This window comes from Nyctibius grandis, chromosome 30 (assembly GCF_013368605.1).
Source record: "Nyctibius grandis isolate bNycGra1 chromosome 30, bNycGra1.pri, whole genome shotgun sequence".
In the NCBI taxonomy this organism is placed as follows: domain Eukaryota; kingdom Metazoa; phylum Chordata; class Aves; order Nyctibiiformes; family Nyctibiidae; genus Nyctibius; species Nyctibius grandis.
This window is the reverse complement of record NC_090687.1, coordinates 2,243,211-2,266,897: the sequence shown is the minus strand read 5'-3', so window position 1 is coordinate 2,266,897 and position 23,687 is coordinate 2,243,211. Positions and strand designations below refer to the sequence as shown.

The following is a 23,687-nucleotide window of genomic DNA, read 5'->3' as shown; positions in this document are numbered from 1 at the left end:
AGAAAATGGAGAAGGAGGAAAAAAAGTCTCACCTTTGAGATACGCTCTTTTGTGTAACTAGGCACGTTAACTCAGGTAGGTTGGCAGCCAGCCCTTGGCTCTGTGTTATTTGGGATTGGGATTGGTGGCAGCTGGTTGCTGTGATGGAATGAGTCACACTTTCTGCCTCCCCTTCCTTTTATGGCCATTAATGATTCACATTTGATGTGGGCTGCTGAGTTACACCACACCACGTTCCATCTGTATTTGGGCTCAGGAAGTCACTTTCAAGCTTTGCTCCTCAGATAACTGTATCATGACTCTCAGAAGAGAAGCTGAAAATCTGGTCTGGGAGAAGACACCCTACGGGCCTTTAAGGAAAGGAAACATTCACTGATTCCTTCCCTCAGGTCTCCAGCAGCTTCTCTTGGAGACAGGAAGATACACGCATGCAGAGCATGCAGAACAAATACACTGCAGCTCCCACCAGATATATCTGCCCCTTCTCAGTAATCAAAGTTTTACTGACCCTAGCAGGTATTCCTGTTGGTTTGGGATATATGTGAAAAATGTTTTTTTTAAAGTGTTTATCAACTAGAGAAGAACCAAAATCTTACCACCTGCATCCCTAAATTTTGACAGTTCACATATAATGGATGTGGCACTAATGGCTCAAAGCCATAAAGCCAAATAGAAATTTTAGGCAAAGAAACACTCTGCCTGTCCCATCTTTGGTAGGAAACACAAGCTTTCCCTGGTTTTGTTGCCATCACTTTGAAGTACCAGGCTGAGCCTTGGTCGGATTCTTAGGGGGACAAATAGCCATCTCACAAAGTCTAGAACCAAAAGAAACATTCACTGCTGGTAGTCCTACCCCCAAAACCAAGTGTAGTTGGGACACAGAGACTAAAATACTCCAGTCTCATTATATCATTCGGTTAGAGCTGAGAGAAATTAATGGGGCAGTGTAGAGGAAACCCATGTAGAAGTCATCCTGAGGATTTCTCTTCAGAGCTCACTCTTGGCAGGTTATGAGGTCTGAATGTACACTGTGCATATTAGGACTAGGACGGTGTAATAATGAAGGTGATGATAAAAGCAGAGACCCAAGATAAGGTTAGAACAAAGCAAAGACTTCAGGGAGATCAGAGGCTTCAGGGAAAAGTCTTGAGCTTGTCCTGTAGTACCTAAGATGGGGCTTAGACACTGCTCAGGAGGTCTTGTAAGGCTCTTTCTCTTCAGTTTGCTCATAGCATGTGTTGCCACCGTGTTGGCAGTAAGCCTGGGGTTCAACTTAGAAAACAAGAGTCTAAAAACCCAAGGTTCTAACCCAATGTAAATTCCAGTTGCTTCTACAACCTTACCTACTGGGATGAGGGATACAAGGAGAGCACAAGCAGCCAGAGCTAGTGGATGAGAATCAGGGAGGAGAGAGCAGGCTGGTACCATTATCATGATGACCAAGGACAGGAACCTGTGAAGCCACAGATTGTACCAAACCAAAGAGTGAGGTGAGCTCCTGATCACAGGCTGGTCCAAAGATTCAGGAGCTCGTGCCACAAGGCAGGCTCTGGGATGAAGGTTAAGGACAGGACTAAACAAGGACAAGAGGAAGCAGAAGGTAGTGCTGAACAAGATTGTAGAAGTTAGTTATAGGGTAGGATCACCACTAACAGCAGAGAGGAATGCTGGGGTTGCTTCATGCACTTTATAGTGGACAAATTGCCAGTTGGTCTTGTTGACCTTACTTAGTTACTCATCAGTGTGGCCAGGCTTATCAGGTCCTTAGCCCTTGAGGGAGCCGGCTGCTGTGGGATTGCCAGCTGTAAGGGTAACAACTCAGACACAGCCTGGCGGGGGCTGACACAGCCAGCATGGGAACTGAGAGCACAGATACCTCAAAGATGAATAGCTCGTAGATAGCTAGATAGACCTGATGAGACAGACGATCTGGGTAGATGATTCATAAAGATATTACTGATGATAAAGCCATAAGCTTTTCCATTCTAGGTTGGCCTCCAATAGCAGTCATTAGGAGCTGGAGAGAACAAATAAACCATAAAATACAGTGTCACCATTTGGGATGTGCTTCAGTTGGAACTAGCCGCTGTGAGAGTTGCCTTGGATTGATATCACAGCTTCTGTGGAAATAATATGCTGCTTTTCTTACCCTCTTTTTGATCTAGGGGATGTCATTTTGATGGTGTCACCTGTGGTATCTCCTTGTGCATACGGTAATGTCATTTCGGTCTGCACTCGTCGGGGGTTTGTTCTGCAAGGAATCAGACAGCTGCAGCTTTCACCCGAACAAGCCGTTGTGCTGAGCATGACAACAAGTCAGGTACTGGACAGAACGCACAGCTCAGTTATGTACCTTGGGTTATTGGTTGTTTTGAAACTAATTATGCTGTGAGTTTATGGATGTGTGAGCCCACACTCCTCTAGTAAGTGTTCTCAAGGACACTCATTCTCTCTCTACTAGCTAGCCAGCACTCATGTTCTCTGTATCCCTGTGAGTGGTACTCTGGTTGCTTTCAGTGCTGTTTTTTCCTTAGGAGGAAAATCCCACCAGGCCTCAGCCTCTCACTGAGAACAGAAGTGTAAATTGAGAATCAGGCCTCCTCCTACGAAAGCAAACATGAATTTTACCATCAATCTCAAAATACACAAGAGCAGGCAGTAGCCCCATAAACCAAAATAACAATTTCTGATCTGCAAACGTGTCTCAGGAGAATAGTCTTCATCTAAGAGACTGATGTTTGATTAGGTACTTCACAGTCCCTCTGGGACTGCTTATGGCCTTTCAACGTGTTAGTCCTCTAGTTTAATGCATTGCAGATGGGTTGCAAAAAGAGCTTTCCTATTGTCAAAAATAACAACCTTTTTTTTCTCTGAAGCTCTGTCTAACATGATGATAGATTTGAGTTAGAGTACAGTTGGCATTTTGACAAGTCAGCCCAAGGAAACGGCAATAATCATAAATGCAAGATTTCAGTCAAACTTAACATATGCAAGAAGTCCAGTTCTGCACTTCTTACACAATAAGTCACCCAGGAATCATATGACACTTTCTCTTACAAAGGAGTGGACCCCCCTTACTTTAAATTATCATGCTTAGGGTTGTTTGCTATGTCAATCAGGAAATGCATCATTTTGCAAACTAAACTGTGTACAAAGCTCCTCTTTTCTGCTTGTTCTGTGATCAAGCCTGAGGAATAACACTTTCCCTGCCCATGATATTTTGGAGACTTATTTATGGAATACTACAGCCCAAATAGCCAAATATTTGGAGAGTGCTCCTAAATGGCCGTTTAAGAAGTTAACAGCAGCAACTATTGCTTCAATGTGCTGTTTGGAGTTAAATGTGTCTGAAAAATCATCCCTTCGTTTGGGACTCGACCATTTTTGCATGAGTGACTTAGGATGGTACCACATATCAGCCAAGTTAAAACTGGTGTGGTTTTAGTCCAGCCCGGTTGCAGGGCAGAACATTTTTGTTAAGCCTCTTCCCTGAGGTTTAAATTAGGTTTCTGTGTCTCATGAATAGATGGTTCATGAACACCCAGCTATTGGAAGTTACTATGGCTCAGCTGGTGAGCTGTGTCTTGTTATGCCATCGTGACTTAATTATTTGCTTAAGCCCTATAGTGACTACATCTGGGTTTAGTGGTCTAATCTGGCCCTCCTTATTTCAGATTGCTGTATTTTGCCCTAGCAAGATTTCAAGTTCACCTGATAGTTCTGCAAGAGTTGAGCTCTCTGCTGAACCACGCATGCACTGTCTCATTGTGTTGCTGAGAAAGGAGAATGCTAGTCATCACATTCCTGCACTGGTAAAAGGTAATGCTTCTGCTGCTCAACAACCTCGGAAAAGGCTTGCATTTCAGTGTGTGAGCTAAGCATTTACAGCCTAACCACAGCCGTTACATTGCAGGGAATATTTATTGAGAATATCAGGGCCTGATAGTTTTGCTGTATGTATCTCCAGCCCAACATGTAAATCAGTCACTACTACATATCCATAGAGCAGATTGATCTTTGCCAGTTGTTTGATCTTAGCGCTGGAGTCCTCTTGGACTTAGAATCATGGAGTAATTCATGTTGGAAGGGGCCTCAGAAGGTCTCTCATCCAACGGCCTGCTCAATACAGCATCAGCAATGAATTTGGACCAGGATGCTCAGGGCTTTTTTCAGTCAGGTCTTGAAAATCTGCAAGGACGCAGGTTCCCCCGCCTCTCTGGGCCTGTGTTCCAATGCTTGACCAGCCGGAACTGTTTTTTCCTTATGTCAAGTTGGAACCTCTGAATTTGTGAGCCCTGTCTCTTGGCTTCCCACTGTACACCTCCATAACAGCCTGGCTTCATCACCTCAATAACCTCCTCTGACGTATTCTTATTTCACAGAGAGGTAGGGTAGCAAAAATATGTATGTGCCGCTGAGCATCTGATCCTATCAACCTCATCCCCAAGTTCTGCATACTCGTGACTTCCAAGCATCTGAACCATAACTCATTTTATGTGTAGGGACTAGCAAAAACCAGACAAGTTGCTGCCCCAAGTCGTCTTACTTGAGTCAGACTCTGTTCTGAGGCTCTGGTTCAGGAAAAGGGTTATTTGGTTTTCTTAAGAACGAGCTGACATTGGTCTCAAGCGATGTTGTCGCAGGCAACAGCAGTGATCAGTAAGGAACAAAGAGCCTGCCCTGCCTGCTTCTTCCTGCTCTGGCAGTGGGCGTGTTGCCTGCAGCAGGAGAGTTCATTCCTGCATCTGTTTTCCTGCAACCTCTCCTTCAGACACCACCGCTGAGAGAAGATCCACCACTGCTGCTGACCCCTCCATTAACACCACCATAAATAGCTCGTGATGGAGACATTCATCCACTGCCTGATTGCTTCCTCTAATCTGTTCACAATAGAAAAGAACATACAGAGGTTTGGGAAAAAAATGGCAATTCAGAAAGTCCTCTGCTTTTTCTCTTGAGACTCTCACAGAATGTTCTGAAAACATGTACAGGCACAGTGGATTAATCATGGCAGACTAATTGCAGCACCGTGTCACCTGCTGCCTGTAGACCCAAGGAAAGTTGCTCATTAAAGTAGTGCAGTTTCTGCTGCTTTTCTCAGAGTGCCACAGTTTATGTTTACAGTGTTCATGTTTTGCACGGGGAAATTTCCACTAGAAATATATAGGTGGGCACTGGAACAAAGGATATTCTGGAAAGGTAAAATATTTTCCCTCGTTGTAGAGAATTTTTTTTTTCTTTTTCTTTTTTTGTAGACAGATTTTGCAAATGCCTCTTTCCATGTGTTCTGTGATTGCTTCAGAACTGATCCAGAGAGTCACCTTATTCCATATTCCGGAGCCCTGGAGAGGGGAAGCTGATATTCTTGCCACATAAGCTTTTGTTTGGCCTCTGGGAAGGGTAGAATAGCACTAGGATTTGAGTAGGGTAAATACTGCACTAAGAAGTTTTGCATTTGTAATCAATACCCCTTCAAGGTCTTGAATACTGTTCAATTTTCAAAGCAAGGAAAAATTCAACAATCATTCCTGAAACAGAGCAGACAGACAGATGTCTTTGGGTAATGGATCTCTGTCTTGAGAATCAAACACCATAAACTTTTGTCCAAGCTTTACTTTTTGCCACGCACTGAGTTTGAATAAACAGCAGGTAATTCTGCTGGGGCAGTGATGGCACATTTTTGGTTATTCGTGCCACCTGAATTTTGAAAAGCAGAGAGCTGATTGTCAGTGGTACAAGCTCAAATCTCTTGTCAGTGCCATGTTTGACATCCAATGTTTGCCATCAGCCTCTAGCGCTGATAATCCATTTCCCATGCTATACCACAGTAAATTTGTGACAGGCTTGTATGGTAGAAATCAATCAAATGTATATGAAGTAATTTAAAAAATGACAAGCCTTTAAAACTGTGGCCTGAAATATTATTACAGAAGGCTGAAGGAATTGTGGAAGTGTGCTGTATGCCACTGCCTGTGCATAGCCCAGCCTTGTGGAGGAGGGATGGGAACTGAGAGATTCACAAACACTAAGTGCTTGAAACTAGCAAAGTGGCACGGAATCAGATATTTTCCAGGCTGGGAGTTGCATGAGCAGAACATGATGTTTCTTTTCAGGCCTCTGTGGCCGCATGGTGCTGTGTAGGATGCAGGACATTGGCCTTGCTGCTCACCTCGAGTGCCTGCACTTGAGCACCGGGCTCAAGATTTGTGACTTCTCTTTCTTGTGGACACTAACTTACTTGAGACACTTATAAGAGCTGTGTAGCATCTTCTATGCATATGTTCCACATTTCATTTCACAGCAGGAGTTAGAAGGTAATAGAAAGAACTGGGGTGCTGGTCACAAAGCAGAGGTGCCTCCAGAGGAAGCTGTGGCCAAGCCTCAATTTTCAACAGCCACTTGCCCTGGTGTAAGTGAATATTATTTAGGGGAGAGGGGATGATTGAGCTGCATTTCATGTCTTCTAGGTAAGCTCAGCATGAATGTCTCTGTAATGGGACTGTGGTCAGATTAATCAAAACATTTGATAAGAAGAGTGTTTTCATGTCAGGCTGCATCACAGAGCTCTGTATCCCTCACATTTTCTGTTGTTCTGTGCGTAGGACTGACGGATGAACTGGCACAGCAAGGCCTCCTTGGCAACGGGCAGAGCGACCTGCCTGCCCCTGCGCTGGACCCCTCCGTGTATTTTCACGTGGCTCCTTACACCGAGACCTTGCTGCAGACACTGGGTAGGTCCAAGCGATGGGAAATGAGTTGCTCTGGCTTTTGTAAAGTCTGACAACCTTGTCAGGAGATTTTCCTGAATAGGAACGTTAGGAATATGCTTGTTGTCTGTAATAACTCATTTAGTGTTCTGCTGTCTGTCAGTCATAGTAACTCTCATTGGATGTCTTCTGTTGCTGGGTAATTAACGGAGGAATCAATAGAAAAACGAAATGGAAATACCTTTTTTAAAGTAAATTTTTAAATATATGGAAAAATAAATTAAGTGTGACATGATAACCACCAATGAAGCCTTAAACACACCATAATTAAAAGATTAATATCCAATCAATACAGCTTTATTGCCATAGTTTCAAGAGAAGTCAAAATATTAAAAAGAGAGAAATTGGTGGTTAAGCATGTAAAACTAGAATTTGCTGAAGTGATAAATGTTAGCAGCTGTAGTTTCTGCCGTAGGTGCAGAGAAGGCACTTTTTCATTTCACTTTACTCAGATGTTCTTAATTTCGGTTTATACAGTTGAATTCACTTCAGTAACTCATTCATTCAAAGCTGGGAAATTGATATGATTTGAAAAAGCAAGTAAACATGTTTTCTGTTGTAAATATGACTCAAATGGGTAGGAGAGTCTTAAACCTACTTGTTCTATACACTTGGAGGTCATGGTAATCAGATGTTTGTTTCACTAACTACAGGTAGCATTTTCTTATGTATTCAGCAGCTTAATATAGTTTTATTTAACTAATTAATTTATTTTAAATGTTGGCTATCCAGATTTTTAATTGAAGAATATTGCTCTCCAAAACCAAATTCACACTAGATCACAAGGAAAAATAATACTCGAGTACGTGTTATTCACCACTTTCTAGCATTATGAGATGTTAAGGTGTAGGAATAAGTAATTAAATAAATGTTAATCTATATAATTGCTTAAATAATCATGTAGTGAAACAGCATGGAATTCAACATAGATTTCTGATGGGCCAGGGATTCTGCAGGCTGTACTGTTCCCAGTATGACCAGGGATAGATGCATGGTATTATAACAGTCCCCCATTTAGCCCTTGATTGTATGCTGTGTAACCTTGTAGGAAGCAAAATGAAATATCAATTTAATGTGAAGTCAGTCATTAGTTATCGATCTGCAATTGATGCCTTAAATCATTTTGGTATAGATCTACCAACTCTGCTTAATGGTCTGAATAAGGATATCAAAATGAGGATTGAATATGTTTGCTTTAGTCAGCAAAAAGTAATTCCAGTTAAGGAGTGTGACTAATTAGTAAAGGTTTGCTGTGATACTGCTCCTCATGAGTGATTCTTTCTCTGGCCATGCTGAGCTGCAGCGTGAGGAGCAGCATCACAGTGAGGCACTGGCCTTTGTCTGCTCAGTTGAGAATTAGTCAATTCCTTCACATAAAAAAGACTGGAGATTTGTTTTTGTGGAGTAACTGGTTTTGTTTTGGTCATCTCCCTGCGTAGGAGGAAACCTCAGTGCAGTGCCAGCCGCCTGCAACATTCCTCTGAATCTTTTCTACAATCGAATATATGCTTCGGAGACTGAAATGGAGCAAGTTGTCCTGCTCACACTGGTTGGAATGGATGCTATCAGGAGTGCTGGAGAGCTCCTTCACCAGATCCTGCTGCCTGGGGACAACAACCAACCTCACAGTGCAGGTGATCCCAGCTCTTGGGGAGGGCAGCAGAAGTTGCTTAGGAAAGTTTACCCTGTCTAGCTGGTTTTATCACAGCAGGAACATTATGAAAAGTGTGGTGAAAGGGGCCTCAGGAAGGAGGGCAGGTTTCTTTACTTACCTGCCTAAAGAACTGCAGTTTATTGTGGCTAGTCAGTCATGGGCAAGGCCTCTTTTCGTGTTGCAAACAGCTCAGGTGGGCATAATTTTCTTCAGGGAGTTTCAAATTAGTTCAAAGACGTGCTTAGGCTTACTAAGCCTTTTATGTAATCCAGAGCATTGTGTCTCTCCCTAAGTCCTGGGAGATAATGCAGCTGTGGAACTGGGGCACAGCAACAGGGATAGAGAAGTCACAAACTCTATTCTGTCCACTGACATCCTTTGTGATCAGAAGGAAGAGACTTCACCTCTTCATGCTTTGTTTCCTCAGGCACAGGGGAGGAATAATGACGCCATCCCCCAGTTAAATGCTTACAACTGCTGTCAAGTGCTAAGCAGGATGGTGGCTTTATATAATTTCATGATACAGATTGCATCAAAGTGTAATAATGTAGGAAATGTACTAACAAAGGGCAGAAGTCGGGCACTCTGTCTTACACTGTGTTGTTTCCTACTCTCTTGAAACAATACGAGGGAGTAAGTTCTGTATCATGGTAGGCAAGGAGGGGATTCTAGCTGACAGAAGCTTCCAGCAACATGCACTCATGGACTGAGCCCCTGAATCTTGCTACATTGGAAGTAAGACCGCTTCACAAACACAACAACGTTTAAGCTGCTTCAGAGACAAGTCAGCATTAAATTGTAGCTTATTCCTATAATGAATATAGCTTAAAATGGAATGTTATGAGAGGTGGTAAGGATCTATAATTATGGATTATACTGTGTCAAACCACATTGTTATCAGTGTATTCTCAGTATTTCCCTTTCAACTCTCCTCCGTTAGCTGTGTTCTCTAATCAAATCGTGGCACTTACTCTCTGTGGCTCCCTGTTGATTTCCCAGATAGCCCTTTTTTTGTTTTCACTGTAGTGTAATTTTCTAGCATTTTTATCTTGTGGTTTTTCCCAGTATATTTCTCTATCTGCATTACAGTCCATTTTGGATGCAACAGGGGGGGAAGTCAAAGCAGCTTTGGAACTTGTTGTCTAGTAAAAAAATCAATGTGAATTTAGAACACTTGTCTCCAAAAGAAAACACAGCCTCTATGAAACACATGCTGTCAACTGGTGCTAAACAGATTTCTCTTGACTTTCAGAAGGACCCGATTCAGGATTTGAACTGGTAGGTCTCAAGTGGCTGCCCCATCTCACTCGATGTCAGGCCAGAGAAATAACCCCTTTTGAGGTTGGAGATACTTCCTGGCGAAGCAGCCTTGAAACACTAATGTCAAACCCGGTCCTTGTGTGTGCGTTACGGCGGATCAATGCCTTCAAAGTTCTTGCAGATGTGTTGAAGAGATTAACACAATGCAGGGAGAAGCTAAGCAAAAGTGACAGTCTTCTACAGACAGTAATGGCCTTGACCCCAGAGGTGACATTCAGACAAGCCATCCTCTTCTTCACAGAGACCGATTTTGTAACTGGTAAGACATGTTTTCACTGTTTATAATGTCCTCAGGTATAAGGTGTTTGGGAATTTATTGAACTTTGAAAAGGAATCCATTGCTATGGGTTTTTCTCAGGCACAGAAAAACTTAATAATTTGTGGTTAAATTATGTACTTGGCTGAATAATGTTGAGGGATATTAAATCAGCAGGAGCCAGTTGAGGTCATCTACAAGTTGGCCTATTAATTTAATGTGGCAATGCATGGCCTGGTGCCCTTTCTGAAGATCTCAAGGTACTCCATAAATACTAAAAAGATATTGCTGCAGTTGGCAGGACTGGTAAATAATACTGTGCATTTTGCCTCTGTATATAAGAGAAACTGAGAAACAGAGGCCAAGATCTATCTCACCCAAACGCAGGCACCTAACTGTGGTGCCTAACTTGTTGAGGCTGGATGTCCCGGCCTTGCCCCTGTACTCAGGGAGACAAAGGTACCACCAATCTGCAAGAGATGAAGAAAGCAGATTTCTTGAATTTCTTTATCCTGGAAGGGAGTGGACAGTTTGTGAGGAACTTTGTTGTCAAAAGCTTCTCAGACTTCAGTGATATATGCTAGCATTGATCTTTCAGCATAGGAAACCAGCTCGTTTCCTCCTGTAGCAAGAAATGTATAGCCACACCTCTTCAAACTAAATCACTGCGCAGACTATGGTGTTATTGATATTGGATGCTTTGGAGCAGCAGAGTATGAGCTCCCACTGTTTTCTTCTAATGTGAAATATGTTGGCATATTGCCTCTGTTCCTGGGGAAGCCTGACTCCTCGCACCTAAAGATAAACAGTTCTGAGCCTGATGATTTCTGATTATTCAGAAACGGAGATAAATCAAGATTGTGGTAACACCATGTGTCAGGGAGTGATGCAGTTCCAGAAGTGCATTCATGCTTTGTGATTTATAGCTCTTCCTTTATCGTTTCATTGGGAGGAAAGGTCCTTTGTTGTCAATGCGAACTTAGATGCTTGTGTCAAACACATGGTGCTTGTGTAGCACGGGGTAACAAATTGGCTTTACTGAATAGAAAGACGAAAATGTGATGGTGTCAGGAAAAAGATCCTCGTTCTCGTCTCACAAAAGTTAAATTGAACAGTGAACTATGTGGGTGTTTTAGGTGAGATGCAGAGCAAGAAGAAGAAGCCTTGAAAAAAGAAGGCATCAGACATCCCAGATTAGTGTATAAAACTGTAACAATTCATGCATTGCTGCCCTTTATTGAAGTTATCGTGAGACCAAAAGACAGGATAAGAGGAAAGCAGAACTGTGAGATCAGTTTATTGCGGGAGGTTGTAATCACAATGCCAGCCTTTCCCACCAAAGCCATTGTCCAGAGCAAAGGAGCATAGCTGAAGCATGACTTCAGCATCCTGCAATATATCTTTTATAAGTCCTTACATTTTTTCCTCCTGTTTTTGTTGTTGTGGGAGGAATGGAGGGGTCTTTGTGCTAGAGAACAGCTCTCTTCAGTATTTTGCAGCTGGTCAAACGTCTGCCATTTCCCCTGCTAAATAAAATTACCTTCATCACCCCCTGCTAATCCATAAAAACACATCTCTTGCTTTTACAGATGCAGAACACCGCCCTGCTATGAAATACCTGCCACCACCTGGCAAGCAGTCCAGGGCTGAAGGTAAGACCAGAAGGATGCGCCAGTTGCCTCTTGGATAAAAACAAATAATTTTATACTCTTAAAATAGATTGAAGAAAACTATAACTCTGTCCTCTGTCAGAGTCATCAAAATGGGATGAGTAAACCGTCGGTTAGACATCATAATCCCAGGCAATTAGGAAGAAAAGGCCAGATGGATCCACTTGGTGCTGAGGGAAGGCAGTAGTATTGCCAGGTCACCTTTCTTCTACACAATTCTGTGTGTGCCTGGGTGACCTATCTAGGGCTGGTGTGGAGTGTAGGCTAGAAAAGTAATTAATGCCAGCTCTTTAGTAGCTCCTTTCAGACGTAGATCTCAAAGAAGATGAGCTTCATTATTCATAGAGGGGTAATGGAAGCCTAGAGAGGTGAAATGTGTTAATCACCATTGCCTGACAAACGAGTGACAGAAATCGGAGCAGAATGCACGTTTCCTAAGGCTCAGACAGGGGCTCTGTCCTTTGCATTACAGTGCCACCCAAGTCACCACGGAATTCACAGAGCCTAGAAGTTCTCTCAGATAACCCCAATTCTAAAGAAAATTAGTACTGTGAGGATGTGAGCTAAAAAGTTTTGAGGCAAGGACCTCGGCGCTGGTTCCACCTTCTATATGTACTCTTGTTATTCCAGCAAAACAAGACAGACATGTGGAAAGAGAAAAAGGTCTCATTGAAAGAAAAGAACACTTTGGCTAGATACCTTCCAGATACATTGCTCTGGAAAATAGCAATACATGGATTTCAGTCAGGAATAAATACAAAAGAATGGTAACGATTTTGTTTGGACGAACAGATTTTAGTTTTCTGTTATCTACCTTGCATGTCACACTGGTTAAACTTGCCAGTCACTGGAGAAGGAAGTCCTTTATCAACCTGATGCAAGTTTCTCCTCATTACACCCCTGTCCTAGATAACTTCTCAATTCATACATGCCTTGAAGTGCCTTAAATTTCCTCGTCTCTCCAGGTTTTATATTAGACTGAAAGAAACATTTTTATATAGGCTTTTGTCATAAGTTCTGACTCACCAGACTCGTTTCATACTGCTCTGCTCTTATGAAGAACCACTGAAACGACAGCTCCTGGCTACTTAGGGATTGTCAGTGAGGTTTTGTCAGCAGAGCTGAGGAAAAGACTGAACAACAGATCTGGGCTCAGTAGGCGTGTAGTCAGAATACACAGCGCTTCTTTGCTTCCAAGGATACAAGAGAGGGCATTAAACAGAACACCTGCGCTTCTGGGACTTAGACTGGAAACAAGGCAGCTTCTAACTCGGCTGTGAAATATTAGGAGCACAAAGGTAGCTTAAAACTACTGCTAGCCTCTCCCTGATATACACAGAAAAGGTAATCAAGAATCAACGTGGTGTAGTACTTGCAGTGCTTTTCAGCATATGCTATTGGGCTTAGTGGAGGAGTGGCCAGTACAACATCTCCCAGGGTGTTCCAGTATATCTGAATGTTTGAAATCAAGCTGTGCATGTCCCAGTATAACACTTAAAAATAACAGTGTGTCATAGCAGTGCTGGTTGCTTTATGTAGAGATGGTGATGGCATTCTCCAATGATTGTCCCAGAACATGCACACCGCTTACCCAGATGTATCTGCTTTTCTTATCTAGTGGGGGAGAGCCAGAGATGCCATGCAGAATCGCTGTTCACCTACTTGCAAACAGGTGAGAGAAGAGCAAACGGGAAAATGTGGTTTGATAAGGACTTGTGGAACTAACTCGTCTAGATGTACCAGCCAAAAATAAGCAAAAGGATTATACCAGCTTTTTCCTTAGGCTTGAATACAGGCAGTGATGCACTCTCTTTTCTAAGCATGCCAGGAAATCTGATAGTTGCTTCTCCTGAGTTTACACTTATTTTAAGCCACACACATATCTAAAGTATCATATATAGATAGTATATAAAATAAGCAGTATTTGTCACAGTTACACTATGAAATCAAAACCTATGTAATAATTTTTTGGGGAAAAAAATCATTGGACATAAGAAAGGGATCTAAAAATATTACAAAGCGAACAAACGTAACAAAGACCAGGCAACTTGGGCAGAACTGGAAAGGCCACTGAACAGCCAGAACTGGAGATGGAAATCAGGCATGTCTGAGGGCTGCCAAACAGGCTCCTCTGGTGATTCATGATCAATAGAGACTGTTCCATTGATAGATAGTGGTATTTTCTCTAACTGTTGTCACTTACAATCACCGAAGAGAGAAAACCAGCTCTAGGTGGCAAGGTGTCCCACCTGTTTTCAACAGGTGTCTTTGACCAGACCAAGATGGCAAAGTGACATAAGACAAAATCCCTCCTGAAGTGTCTAAAGTACATAAATATGCAGCATGTAGTGATTCACATAGCACAAGAATGAGAATGTTTGCCCAGAACCATAGCAGATGGTGAGGAAAACATCTTGAGGACAATGAACGCTTATGTAACAGTGTACAGTGGAGACTGCCGTTCTGCATGCGAGCAGCTGAGGGGATCCGAGCAGCTTGCTTCTGCACTTGCAGGCTGTTGCTATGGCATTTAAACCTTTCTCTTCAAGAATGATGTGAAGAAAATAGCAGATCTTTAATAGGAGGGCTCCCTGCACGATAAGGGTTAAGTTTCCCGATCAAGTGGGGGGGGCAGTAATCTTGCTTTTTATTTTTGATCCCATATTTCTCTGTCATAACTCAGCAACATGCTGCTTGCCCTTTGAAAATAACAGCATGCATCAAATTATATATAGCATTGTTGATGCTTTGTTGCATCGACATCTATATTAGTAGTGAGGTGTCCAGGAAACGTAAAACAACATTTTATGTACACAAACAGATGATCAGGGATCAATGTTAGCAGCCTGCAGTACTGTTACTTCATGCTAATTAACGTGGTTAGGGACCAGCAGTTAATGGGTCCTAGCTGCCTAGTTCTGACACTACAGTTGCCAATAAATCTTCAAAGGATGTTATTAGGGTAAAATCTTAACTATATTCCTGATAATAAGGTACTTTAGCGAAACTAATAACTTGAAAATGCTGTCATTTAAAAATGAATTTTATGTATTTTCTGCCTTTTAATACATTTTGTATCATTAGACAGCAAAACTATCTTGGTCTGGTTTCTTTCTGTTTCTCATAGCACACCGAGTTCTGCACCTGGCTGGCAGCTCTGCTGGGAGAGCTTTGTCAGAAGCAACAAGTTTTTGCTGAAACTTCAGTTTTAGTAAATACAATTCAATGTTATAAACCTGTTATGAATAAATTGGGACCTGTCATACTTGTTAGTGCCCCTCTGAAACATAGCTCTAACAGAGAGATACAGAACACTGAGAGATAAACTGTGAGGAATAAGAATTTAATAGCTGCCATAAGAATTATATCACATAATCACTACAGTTCACATGAAAAATGTAAAAGGGAATATTTTATCCCTCTTAAAACATTCATATATAATATAATGGATTGAGTCTTATCCTACAGACCTGCCACATAAACGTTTTGGAATCGGAGCAGATTTCCTGCAAAAAAAAAGTAATCTGCAAGCCTAGACTCTTATAGATGTATTTTTAAACTAAAAACCAACCAAACCAAACCAAAACAAAAACACCCAAAAATCCTATATGCACAGGGTTTTTTATGGGCTTGTTTTGTTCAAATATTTATGAACTTCATGCCAGCTTTTAGATAATGACCTTCTACAGTTGTCCGTCCAGGCTAGTAAACAAATATTGCTGTATGTTTTACCTCTGTTTTTAGGAGTGGCTTTGGGTTTCACTAGTGTGCTTTGTTACAGGAGCCCAGGTTCTTTGCACAGTGCTGCTGATCAAACCTGGTGCCTGGAGCCATAATCTTGCAAGGATCCTCCAAAAACTAGTCCTAGAAAAATTCAGCGTGGTTGGAATGAAACACATAAACCTGGAACCAGACATTGCCTTAGGACTCCTTTCTTCTGAAGTGAAACAGGTTTGTTGAGAAACTGGCAGATCTGTGGCTTACCCTTATGTTTAGAGTGGGGAAATATGTTAGCTAGTGAATAATCCGTTCCTGAAAAAAAACAAAAATTCCCATCTGGAATTTCTGAGTTGTTATTAGAAGTGAGCTATATGGAACAATCAGATCTGTACCGGTATCAGACACAAAGCAAGCTGGCATGATGATGGTTTCTTTTATCACATGCCATAAAGAAGCAGATCTGGTTTCTCCAAAACAAAAGTTTGGAGGATATGGGCAATACAGACCTCCCAGGAATCTGTTTGTTTGCTAATTTACAATGCTGACTCTTTAACAGCAAAACAGGTGTCCTCTCTTTCTTCCCCAAGGTCATTCCAGGTAAGGCACATCTAAGGAGCATACCACACCCACTGCACGTGTGCCTGATTTTCCTTCCATGTGTTTAAACGTGGGAGCTGGGAAACATTCATGCCACTGTCAGAGACTATATACCTCTTGAGCCCTGTTACCTTATATTACATTACATATACAGCTGAATCTCTGTTCTGGGAGCATGTGTTCAAGAGTCTGTAAAAGCGACCTGCAAAGACAGAAAATTGAGTTACTGTAATTTCTAATGTCTAATAGACAATGAAGAGGGTTCTTAAATCTTGGGGTGTTACAGGGTTTTGTGAGCTAAAAATAGATTTATGTTTCTGCTCTTTTATAGCATTAGAAATTATTTTTTTCCCAATCTGAAATATCCTGAGATGATAGGAGATGAGTGTAAAGATATTGTAGACCTTCTAGCAGCCTTCCAGTACCTGAAGGGGCTACAGGAAAGCTGGAGAGGGGCTTTTTACAAGGGCGTGGAGTGACAGGATGAGGGGGAACGGTTTTAAACTGAAAGAGGGGAGATTTAGATTAGATCTTAGGAGGAAACTCTGCTGTGAGGGTGGTGAGACCCTGGCCCAGGTTGCCCAGAGAAGCTGTGGCTGCCCCCTCCCTGGCAGTGTTCAAGGCCAGGCTGGATGGGGCTTGGAGCAACCTCGTCTGGTGGAAGGTGTCCCTGCCCGTGGCAGGGGGGTGGAACGGGATGAGCTTTAAGGTCCCTTCCAACCCAAACCAGTCTGTGATTCTGTGATTATGAAAGCCAGGAAACTGAAAGCTGAGCATTTTAGAGGAGTTAGGTTTCTTTTTTATCTTGAAAAAAAAAAATCCTTGTTATTTGATTGCTTTCGTGACGACATTTAACCAATTAACTTTTACAGAAAACAAGCCTTTAAAATCAGTATTGCTCTTGGGTTAAGTTGGGAGAGTTTATAGCACTCTCTCGTAGAAATTTTTAATAGTCTTCTAGAAGAAGACAGGAACATACCAGGACAGTGCTCTAACATAACCATCAATCAGGAACAATTAATACCTTCTGCATGTTAGCAAAGCAATGGAGCACGAGCATCTGATTTAAAAATATTCACAGACCACCGGTAGGAGGGATATAGTGGCTGTTAGAGTTGATGGGGAGGTGCTTTCCAATACAGTTTTTAATCACATAGCTAAAGATAAAAATGCTTAGTCAATCATCTGAAACAGAAAACATTTTAAACAATCCAAATGTCTACCTTGGGAAGTAACGCAGGTATACGCGGGGTAAATTTGAAGAGAGATTGTTTCATGAAAATTTACTTGGTTTTGGAGTTCTCAAACACACTAGAGCAGCTGTTGAGTGTTGATTTCGTTTCCTTGAAGAGCTGGTGACGAATGAGTTTAAAAATTACAGACTGTTGGGTTTTTGTTCATGGGTACAATGGTGTTTTTAAAATGAGGCTCTTAATATGGGGGCAAATTGCTGAAATTTAGCATCTCCTGTTGAAGAATGTGGAGCCAGTGTGTCTGACCCTTCTAGAAATTCTGTCCAGGGCTTTCTATCTCCTTCTCACCTGGAGCCTGAGCCAAAATCCATCTCCAAAATCTCTAGAAACCTCCCATGTGCTCTGTGATGTGCCAGTTTGTTTTGTGTACATAATACTTGATAGCAGATTTGGGTTTTATTCCCTGGTAGCAAGACTACCTAGCATCTCCTTCCTCTTTCTAATGTATTATTTACATACACGTTGATAAATATCCTCAGCAACATGATTTCAGACACGATTGCTTTTTCAACTTAAATACTAACATTCAGCTTCTAAGTAGCTTTTGGCCTTTGGCATGCGATAAATAATGGATTGGTCTGCTGTTTGCTGAGGTTATCTAATCACAGGAGCCATGCAAATACTTGTTATCTGAAGTTTAATAATAATTAAAAAAATAAAGGTCAGGTAAATAGAGCTGACATTGTCTTTTCAGCTCCTAGCGTGACCCGATTGTGTTCAGGCTGTGAGAAGCAGCTGCTCCCAGAGGGAGTTCTGCCTGGGGAGGCTGGATCTGCTCTCTGCGCTTCTCCAGCACATCCAGCCCTGCAGAGATCTGCAGTTTGGCTGCTAGCTGGAAAGCTTGATTTTACAGTGGGACCTGATCATTCTGTTGGGGCTTACCTGACACGATTGCCTGCAGTAGCAGGGCGCTGGACTCAATAACTTGATGGATTCCCTCCAGTCCCATCTTCTCATTCTAACTGTAGAGGCAGAAGGAGAATTTTGCTGCTTTTTAATCCCGTTACTCCTTCAGAGCCAGCACACAGCTGGAATTTCCTTTCTGTGTGCATCAACAAAATTGCTCACTGAATTCAAGTCAGCTGCACATGTGCGATCTCGCCGCAGCTGCTCTGGGTGTCAGCAAGGACACGGTTTGAGGATGGGTGTAAATAAAGGCATCACTTGGCTGGCAGAGTCTAGAGCGGGTGTGAGGATCTAGCAGGAGGAGAGAAGTCACCTTGACTCCCTGGGTAGCGGTTAGAAACAACGTGGTCTTTAACCCAAAGTCTGCACATTTACTGGGGAACAACTGAAAGACAAAAGGGGTTTGTTCTGTACATCTAAAAGCACTGTTTGGAAGCTCTGGAACAAAATCATTTCATTTATTATGGTCTGTTTAATAGGAACTACGTCTCTGAACGTTTTCTTCTGCAGATGTTTCTGACGTGGATGAATGTTATGTTGTATCCATTCCTTTCGAAAGCTTTCATGAAGTTGTCATCACTGGTTTTCATCTTCCAAAGAGAAGGCCCTTAGAAAAGGGGATCATATACATATTTTTTTAAACTAACAAAAATTTTCAAGCAGAAGGGGTTTATTTTGTATTATACAGAACTGAATGAATGTCAGAATTTTACAGTATACTCTGACATGCTGAACCTCTTCATCCTCATCTAAACAGAGCTCTCATCACAGGAGGACCTGTGAAGCTTTCCTGTATGATTCCTATGGGGTGGGAGGATGACAAATATCACAACTTGTATCAAATCCCTTACATAATTTATCAATTTAAGATCAGGGGGGCTTTCTCATGGATCATTTTGCACTTTCAAATAGAGTATCAGGATTGAGCCAATGGTTTTCAATTTATAGCTTAATTCTTAGAAGTGCAGTTTAGGAGGAATGCGAGTGAGAGGAGATTTGGGTCAAAGTCAGTGAATTGTTTCATATGATAGAAAAGCAAAAGAGGCCTTGAAGTATTTTATCTCCATATGTTTAAATGAAATGATGGGATTTTCCTTTTGAAATGTTTTATCTAGGGAATTGCCATATTCTGGTGCTCTTAGAAGATTAAGAAATGGAGGAATTAAAACCTTTAGGGGGCTGAATGATGTGATTCAGCTGAATCAAATGGTGGTTTTCCCCCTTGTTTTCATTTCCTCAAAAATTGGGAAAAAAAGTAAATAACCATGGCTTGAAAATGCTGCTGTTTTTAAGTTGTACTGAACATGCAGCACTGGCATTGAGCTTCACCACGGCAGAGGTGTTGCTGCACTGTGGAGTGTAAGGAGGCAGAGCTGGGGGCTCCTGCCACTTTATTAAGATGATGTGGGCAGGAGGAGGCAGCCTGCAGCTGCTGTGGGCACCCTGACCTCACACTTGGTGGAGGCATCTGTGAGAAGCCTGGCTTTCCAGGGCTTTGCTAATTAAAACAGCCAGCGAGGCTGTGAGTGCTCTGCTGCCCCTTGGTAGCCTCTGCCCCAGGCACTCTCTACCTTTCCCTGTGCTTCTCAATCGTTATGTCTGTCCCCAGCCTGCAGAATCAGACTCTTCTCACTGGGGCAGTGGTTGCTAGTTATTACCACTCATCCTTAGTTAAAATAAAGATCCCAGGGTGTTGTGACCTGCACAGCTACAAGAGGAACATCTCTGCTCAGGAGTGGTCACAGGCTGAACTGACAACACTTGGAAAAGAACCAAAGGTAGAGAAATTTGTCATGGAGCACAGTGCATCGGTGGCAAAGCCAGGAGGGTGAGCTGTTCTCTTTCAGCCCCCTGTTCTGAGCCTCCTTGTTTTAAGCTCACTATTTCCATAGTCCTGATCCTAACTAGTATATAAAATTCTACCACCCCCTTGGAGAAGCTGGGCCTTAGCAGCAGGGTGGGTGTGGGGGCCCTTCCTTTTGTGAATTCAAAAAGAAAAGTTCTGGTGTTTGTAACCCATCGTTTTATATCAGCCAAAGAAATAAATGTGGCTCCTTATGAGCATTTATGACCCTGTTGACATTGCTAATGTACATTGCTTTCACCCTATGCGTATGTCATGCTGAAGGTAAAGTGAAAAGCATAAATCAAAGGTTCAGCAGTAGACAACTAAACTGCAGAGCAGCAACTTGTTTTTGTCTTTACCCCCTGAAAATGAACTCCACCTCCGGCACCTAGTGTGTGCGGATATGCAGAACAAGTCACAGCACAAGGCTTTTCTGTCGTATAGAAATAGGATTTTGTTTCATTTCTTACTAAAAGATTTTAGGAAATTACTGCTGAAGTGGTTTGTATGTATAAAAACTACCGTTGCCTGATCTATGACCATGGGGACTAAAACCATGAGCTGCTCTGGCTTAAGCTCAGTGCTTAACTTTTTCTTTAGCTCTGTGGTGACTCGGGTGACCAAGCTGGGGAAGGGTCTGGAGGGTCTGAGCTCCGAGGAACGGCTGAGGGAGCTGGGGGTGTTTAGCCTGGAGAAGAGGAGGCTCCAAGGTGACCTTAGTGCAGTCTACAACTACCTGAAGGGAGGTTGTAGTGAAGTGGGAGTCGGCCTCTTCTCCCAGGCAACCAGCGCTAGGACAAGAGGACACAGCCTCAAACTTCGCCAGGGGAGGTTCAGGTTGGACATTAGGAAGAATTTCTTCTCAGCAAGGGTCATTAGCCATTGGAAGGGGCTGCCCAGGGAGGTGGTGGAGTCCCCATCTCTGGAGGGGTTTAAGAAAAGACTGGACATGACACATAGTGCCATGGTCTAGTTGCTATGGTGGTGTCAGGGCCATGGTTGGACTCGATGATCCCAGAGGGCTCTTCCAACCTCATTGATTCTGTGATTCTGTGTTTCTGTGGGTGGGAACTAGACCTCCTGTTTATTTGGTGGATGTCACAACAAATACTGGCTTGGTGGCCATGGTGTGTACTCTGGAAGCTCTGCCTGCAGAGACCCCTAGCACATGTATTACAAAGAGGAGAGAAAGGAAGGAGTACTGGCAGATCTGCTTGCTTCAAACAGGGGTGGGTCTAGCTAAAGGAAAGCAGGGATGTACCCAGGGCTCACCAACACTTTATTATCACCTGTTCCATCTCTGCTATTTCTTTTCAGGATTCTGCTGGTTTAGAAGCTCATCGTACCTACCTGACCTCAGGTACTGCTCTAGTGCTCTGTCTTCAGAGGCCAAATGCTGTGAAGAAGCTGATAGATTTACTGGGGCCAGAGGATCCTAAACTAGCCCGAGCACTGGATCCGTTCCTCTGGAGGGCTCAGTATGGCATCAGCACAGTCCAGAATGGATTTTACGGTAGGTTTTTGTAAAAGAAAAGTCCAAAGGCTCAGATACGCCAATGGAAAAAATATATTATGTACTGTTACCTCCTGCATTGTGAATGCAGCTCTAGCCTTGGCAGGCAGCAGAGACCATTACTCCCTAGAAAGCTTTCATTGTTTTCTTGGTGGCTGAGCTGAGTATGTCTCAAGCTGTGAAATATTCTCCCAGAAGATATATTTTAAAAAGGTTTCTTCCCAGAACAGCCCTAGATCTGTCTTCCAGCAGAACAGATTTCCTTTGATCTCTTCACTGCTTGGTCATTTTGTACTTTTAGCTTGGTTATTTTGATTTGTCCCCAAGAACCCATCTGTCTTCTATCTGCTTGTGAGTCCCCTCCTGGTAACTTCATAACCCATTGGCCAACTGCAACCAGATTTCACAGAGGGATGAAAGACTCCAAGATACTGAGTTCCTGTAACATCTCAAAACATTCATGACTGGCTAGAGAGAGGTGACCAAAAATTGCTCTCACTGGGGAAAGCAGGTCAACTCAGCTGTTTTCCATTCAGAGAGGCTCTTGCCGGCTGGCACATGAGCAGAGGCACACCAGCTAGTCAGCGTCCTCCATGTGCTGAACCAGTCACAGTTCATCTGCCAGCAGGGAGGGAACGAGGATGTTGTGGTGTGTGTGGTGGGTGGGTGAAGGATGGGAAAATAGGAGGTATTGCTGGAGAGAGTGGCCTATAGAGAACCAGCTGAGGAAGATCTCTAGTCAATGCCATCATGCTGAAGTAGAGCAAACTCTAGCTGTGTGCTTCCTCCCAAAGTAACTGGGGAAATTCAAGACCGGGTTCCAGTGATACTGTTGAACCAAATAATTCAGTTTTAATACTCTGAGGCTTAGCTGCAGAGGTAAACCTGCACTCCTCTCATCTCTTCTGGGTCTTATGAAGTCATTATGTAGCACTTTTTCTTGAACCCAAAGAGCTCTTACTCATACATCTTATACAGTCTCATACCTTGAGCAAAGTGAGAGTAAAATGTTGCTAGCTTTGGGAGCATTTGTGTCCTCTGTAATGGCAGCAATGATTTAAACAAGGAAGATTTGACATAGAGGCACATAAAGGATCCAGCACAACTTATACACTGGCGACGTATGCAATCTTAGGATTGTAACCTGCTGCGTTGAGGACTCTGGCTATACAATACCTAGAATTATGAAGCTCAAACAGGGCTGAGTGCTCTGAGAGCAGTAAGACATGATTCTGTGAATGGGTAGCCTGCAAAGGTAGTAATATTTCAGAGGATATTTGCGTTTTGTGTATTTGTATCCCAGGAGTATGGATCTGTGCCAGCACATCGACAATCTATGTGAACTCCAGTTATGTAGAAATAGCTTTTCCTTCTCTAACATTTTCCACCCACAAATCTCAAAACATTCTGAGTAGCGCTTTATAACAGTGTTGCTTTATAGGGAAATATTCAGATGCTAAGCCTGGAGGGACCTCTCAAGTCACTGAGCTCAGTTAATTCTCTCACAGACAACCCCATCGTGTATTCCCTTTCGTAAGCATCCTCCCCAATTGGATGGTTGTTACAGACCTTCGCTGCTCTGATAGCTAGAAATCTTCTTACATTTCCAAACTTAAATATAGTCATCTACGGTTTGTAACCATTTGCTCTTGTGCTGATACCTGTACTTTAATTTTAAGTAGTTCTTTTTTCTTCTGTGACCTTTTCTACCCTCATGTGTTTATCAGAAATCAGATTCCTTCTCAGCTTTGTGTCACATCGGGTCAAACAAGCCAAGGTCTTTTAGTTTTAACTCTTCAGATGATTCTCCATTCCTTCTGTGATCCTCATGTTATTTCTCTGTACCTGCTCTGGTCTCAATTTACAGGTGAACAGAAAAATATACTGCTGTCAGCAATGTCTCATACTAGTTCTGATTTCTGTTGTGAATCAGAGCCCCCAGCACGTTTGGGACTTGCATTATTGTTACTAAGCACATTTGTTTTACTAACTAGTAGCTCCTTCCCATTCAGTAAGACCAGCCTGATGTGATCCAGAAGCAAGGAAACAACAATGGGGGATTGGAGCTGGTGTTGATGAGTTTCACAGGCTCCTCAACACGATTCCCTTGGCTACACTGTTAGGAAATAGGAGTCTTGTTTACATGAAGAACAAGCTGAGCGATAATAGGACAGAATCAAAATAC

The 23,687-nt window shown here is 42.6% G+C and overlaps 1 protein-coding gene across 1 annotated transcript in view; it reads left to right on the top strand.

Annotated features, from left to right (window-relative positions):
- Positions 1 to 23,687, top strand: part of DNAAF8 (dynein axonemal assembly factor 8) — a 91,596-nt gene that overhangs the window by 54,949 nt on the left and 12,960 nt on the right. The window contains exons 20-28 of the mRNA XM_068420236.1: positions 2,166 to 2,320; positions 3,675 to 3,819; positions 6,603 to 6,731; positions 8,207 to 8,401; positions 9,674 to 10,000; positions 11,587 to 11,649; positions 13,286 to 13,339; positions 15,449 to 15,618; positions 21,307 to 21,502. Of these exons, the coding sequence (XP_068276337.1) occupies positions 2,166 to 2,320; positions 3,675 to 3,819; positions 6,603 to 6,731; positions 8,207 to 8,401; positions 9,674 to 10,000; positions 11,587 to 11,649; positions 13,286 to 13,339; positions 15,449 to 15,618; positions 21,307 to 21,502 (1,434 nt within the window). The remainder of the gene's footprint in view (positions 1 to 2,165; positions 2,321 to 3,674; positions 3,820 to 6,602; positions 6,732 to 8,206; positions 8,402 to 9,673; positions 10,001 to 11,586; positions 11,650 to 13,285; positions 13,340 to 15,448; positions 15,619 to 21,306; positions 21,503 to 23,687) is intronic.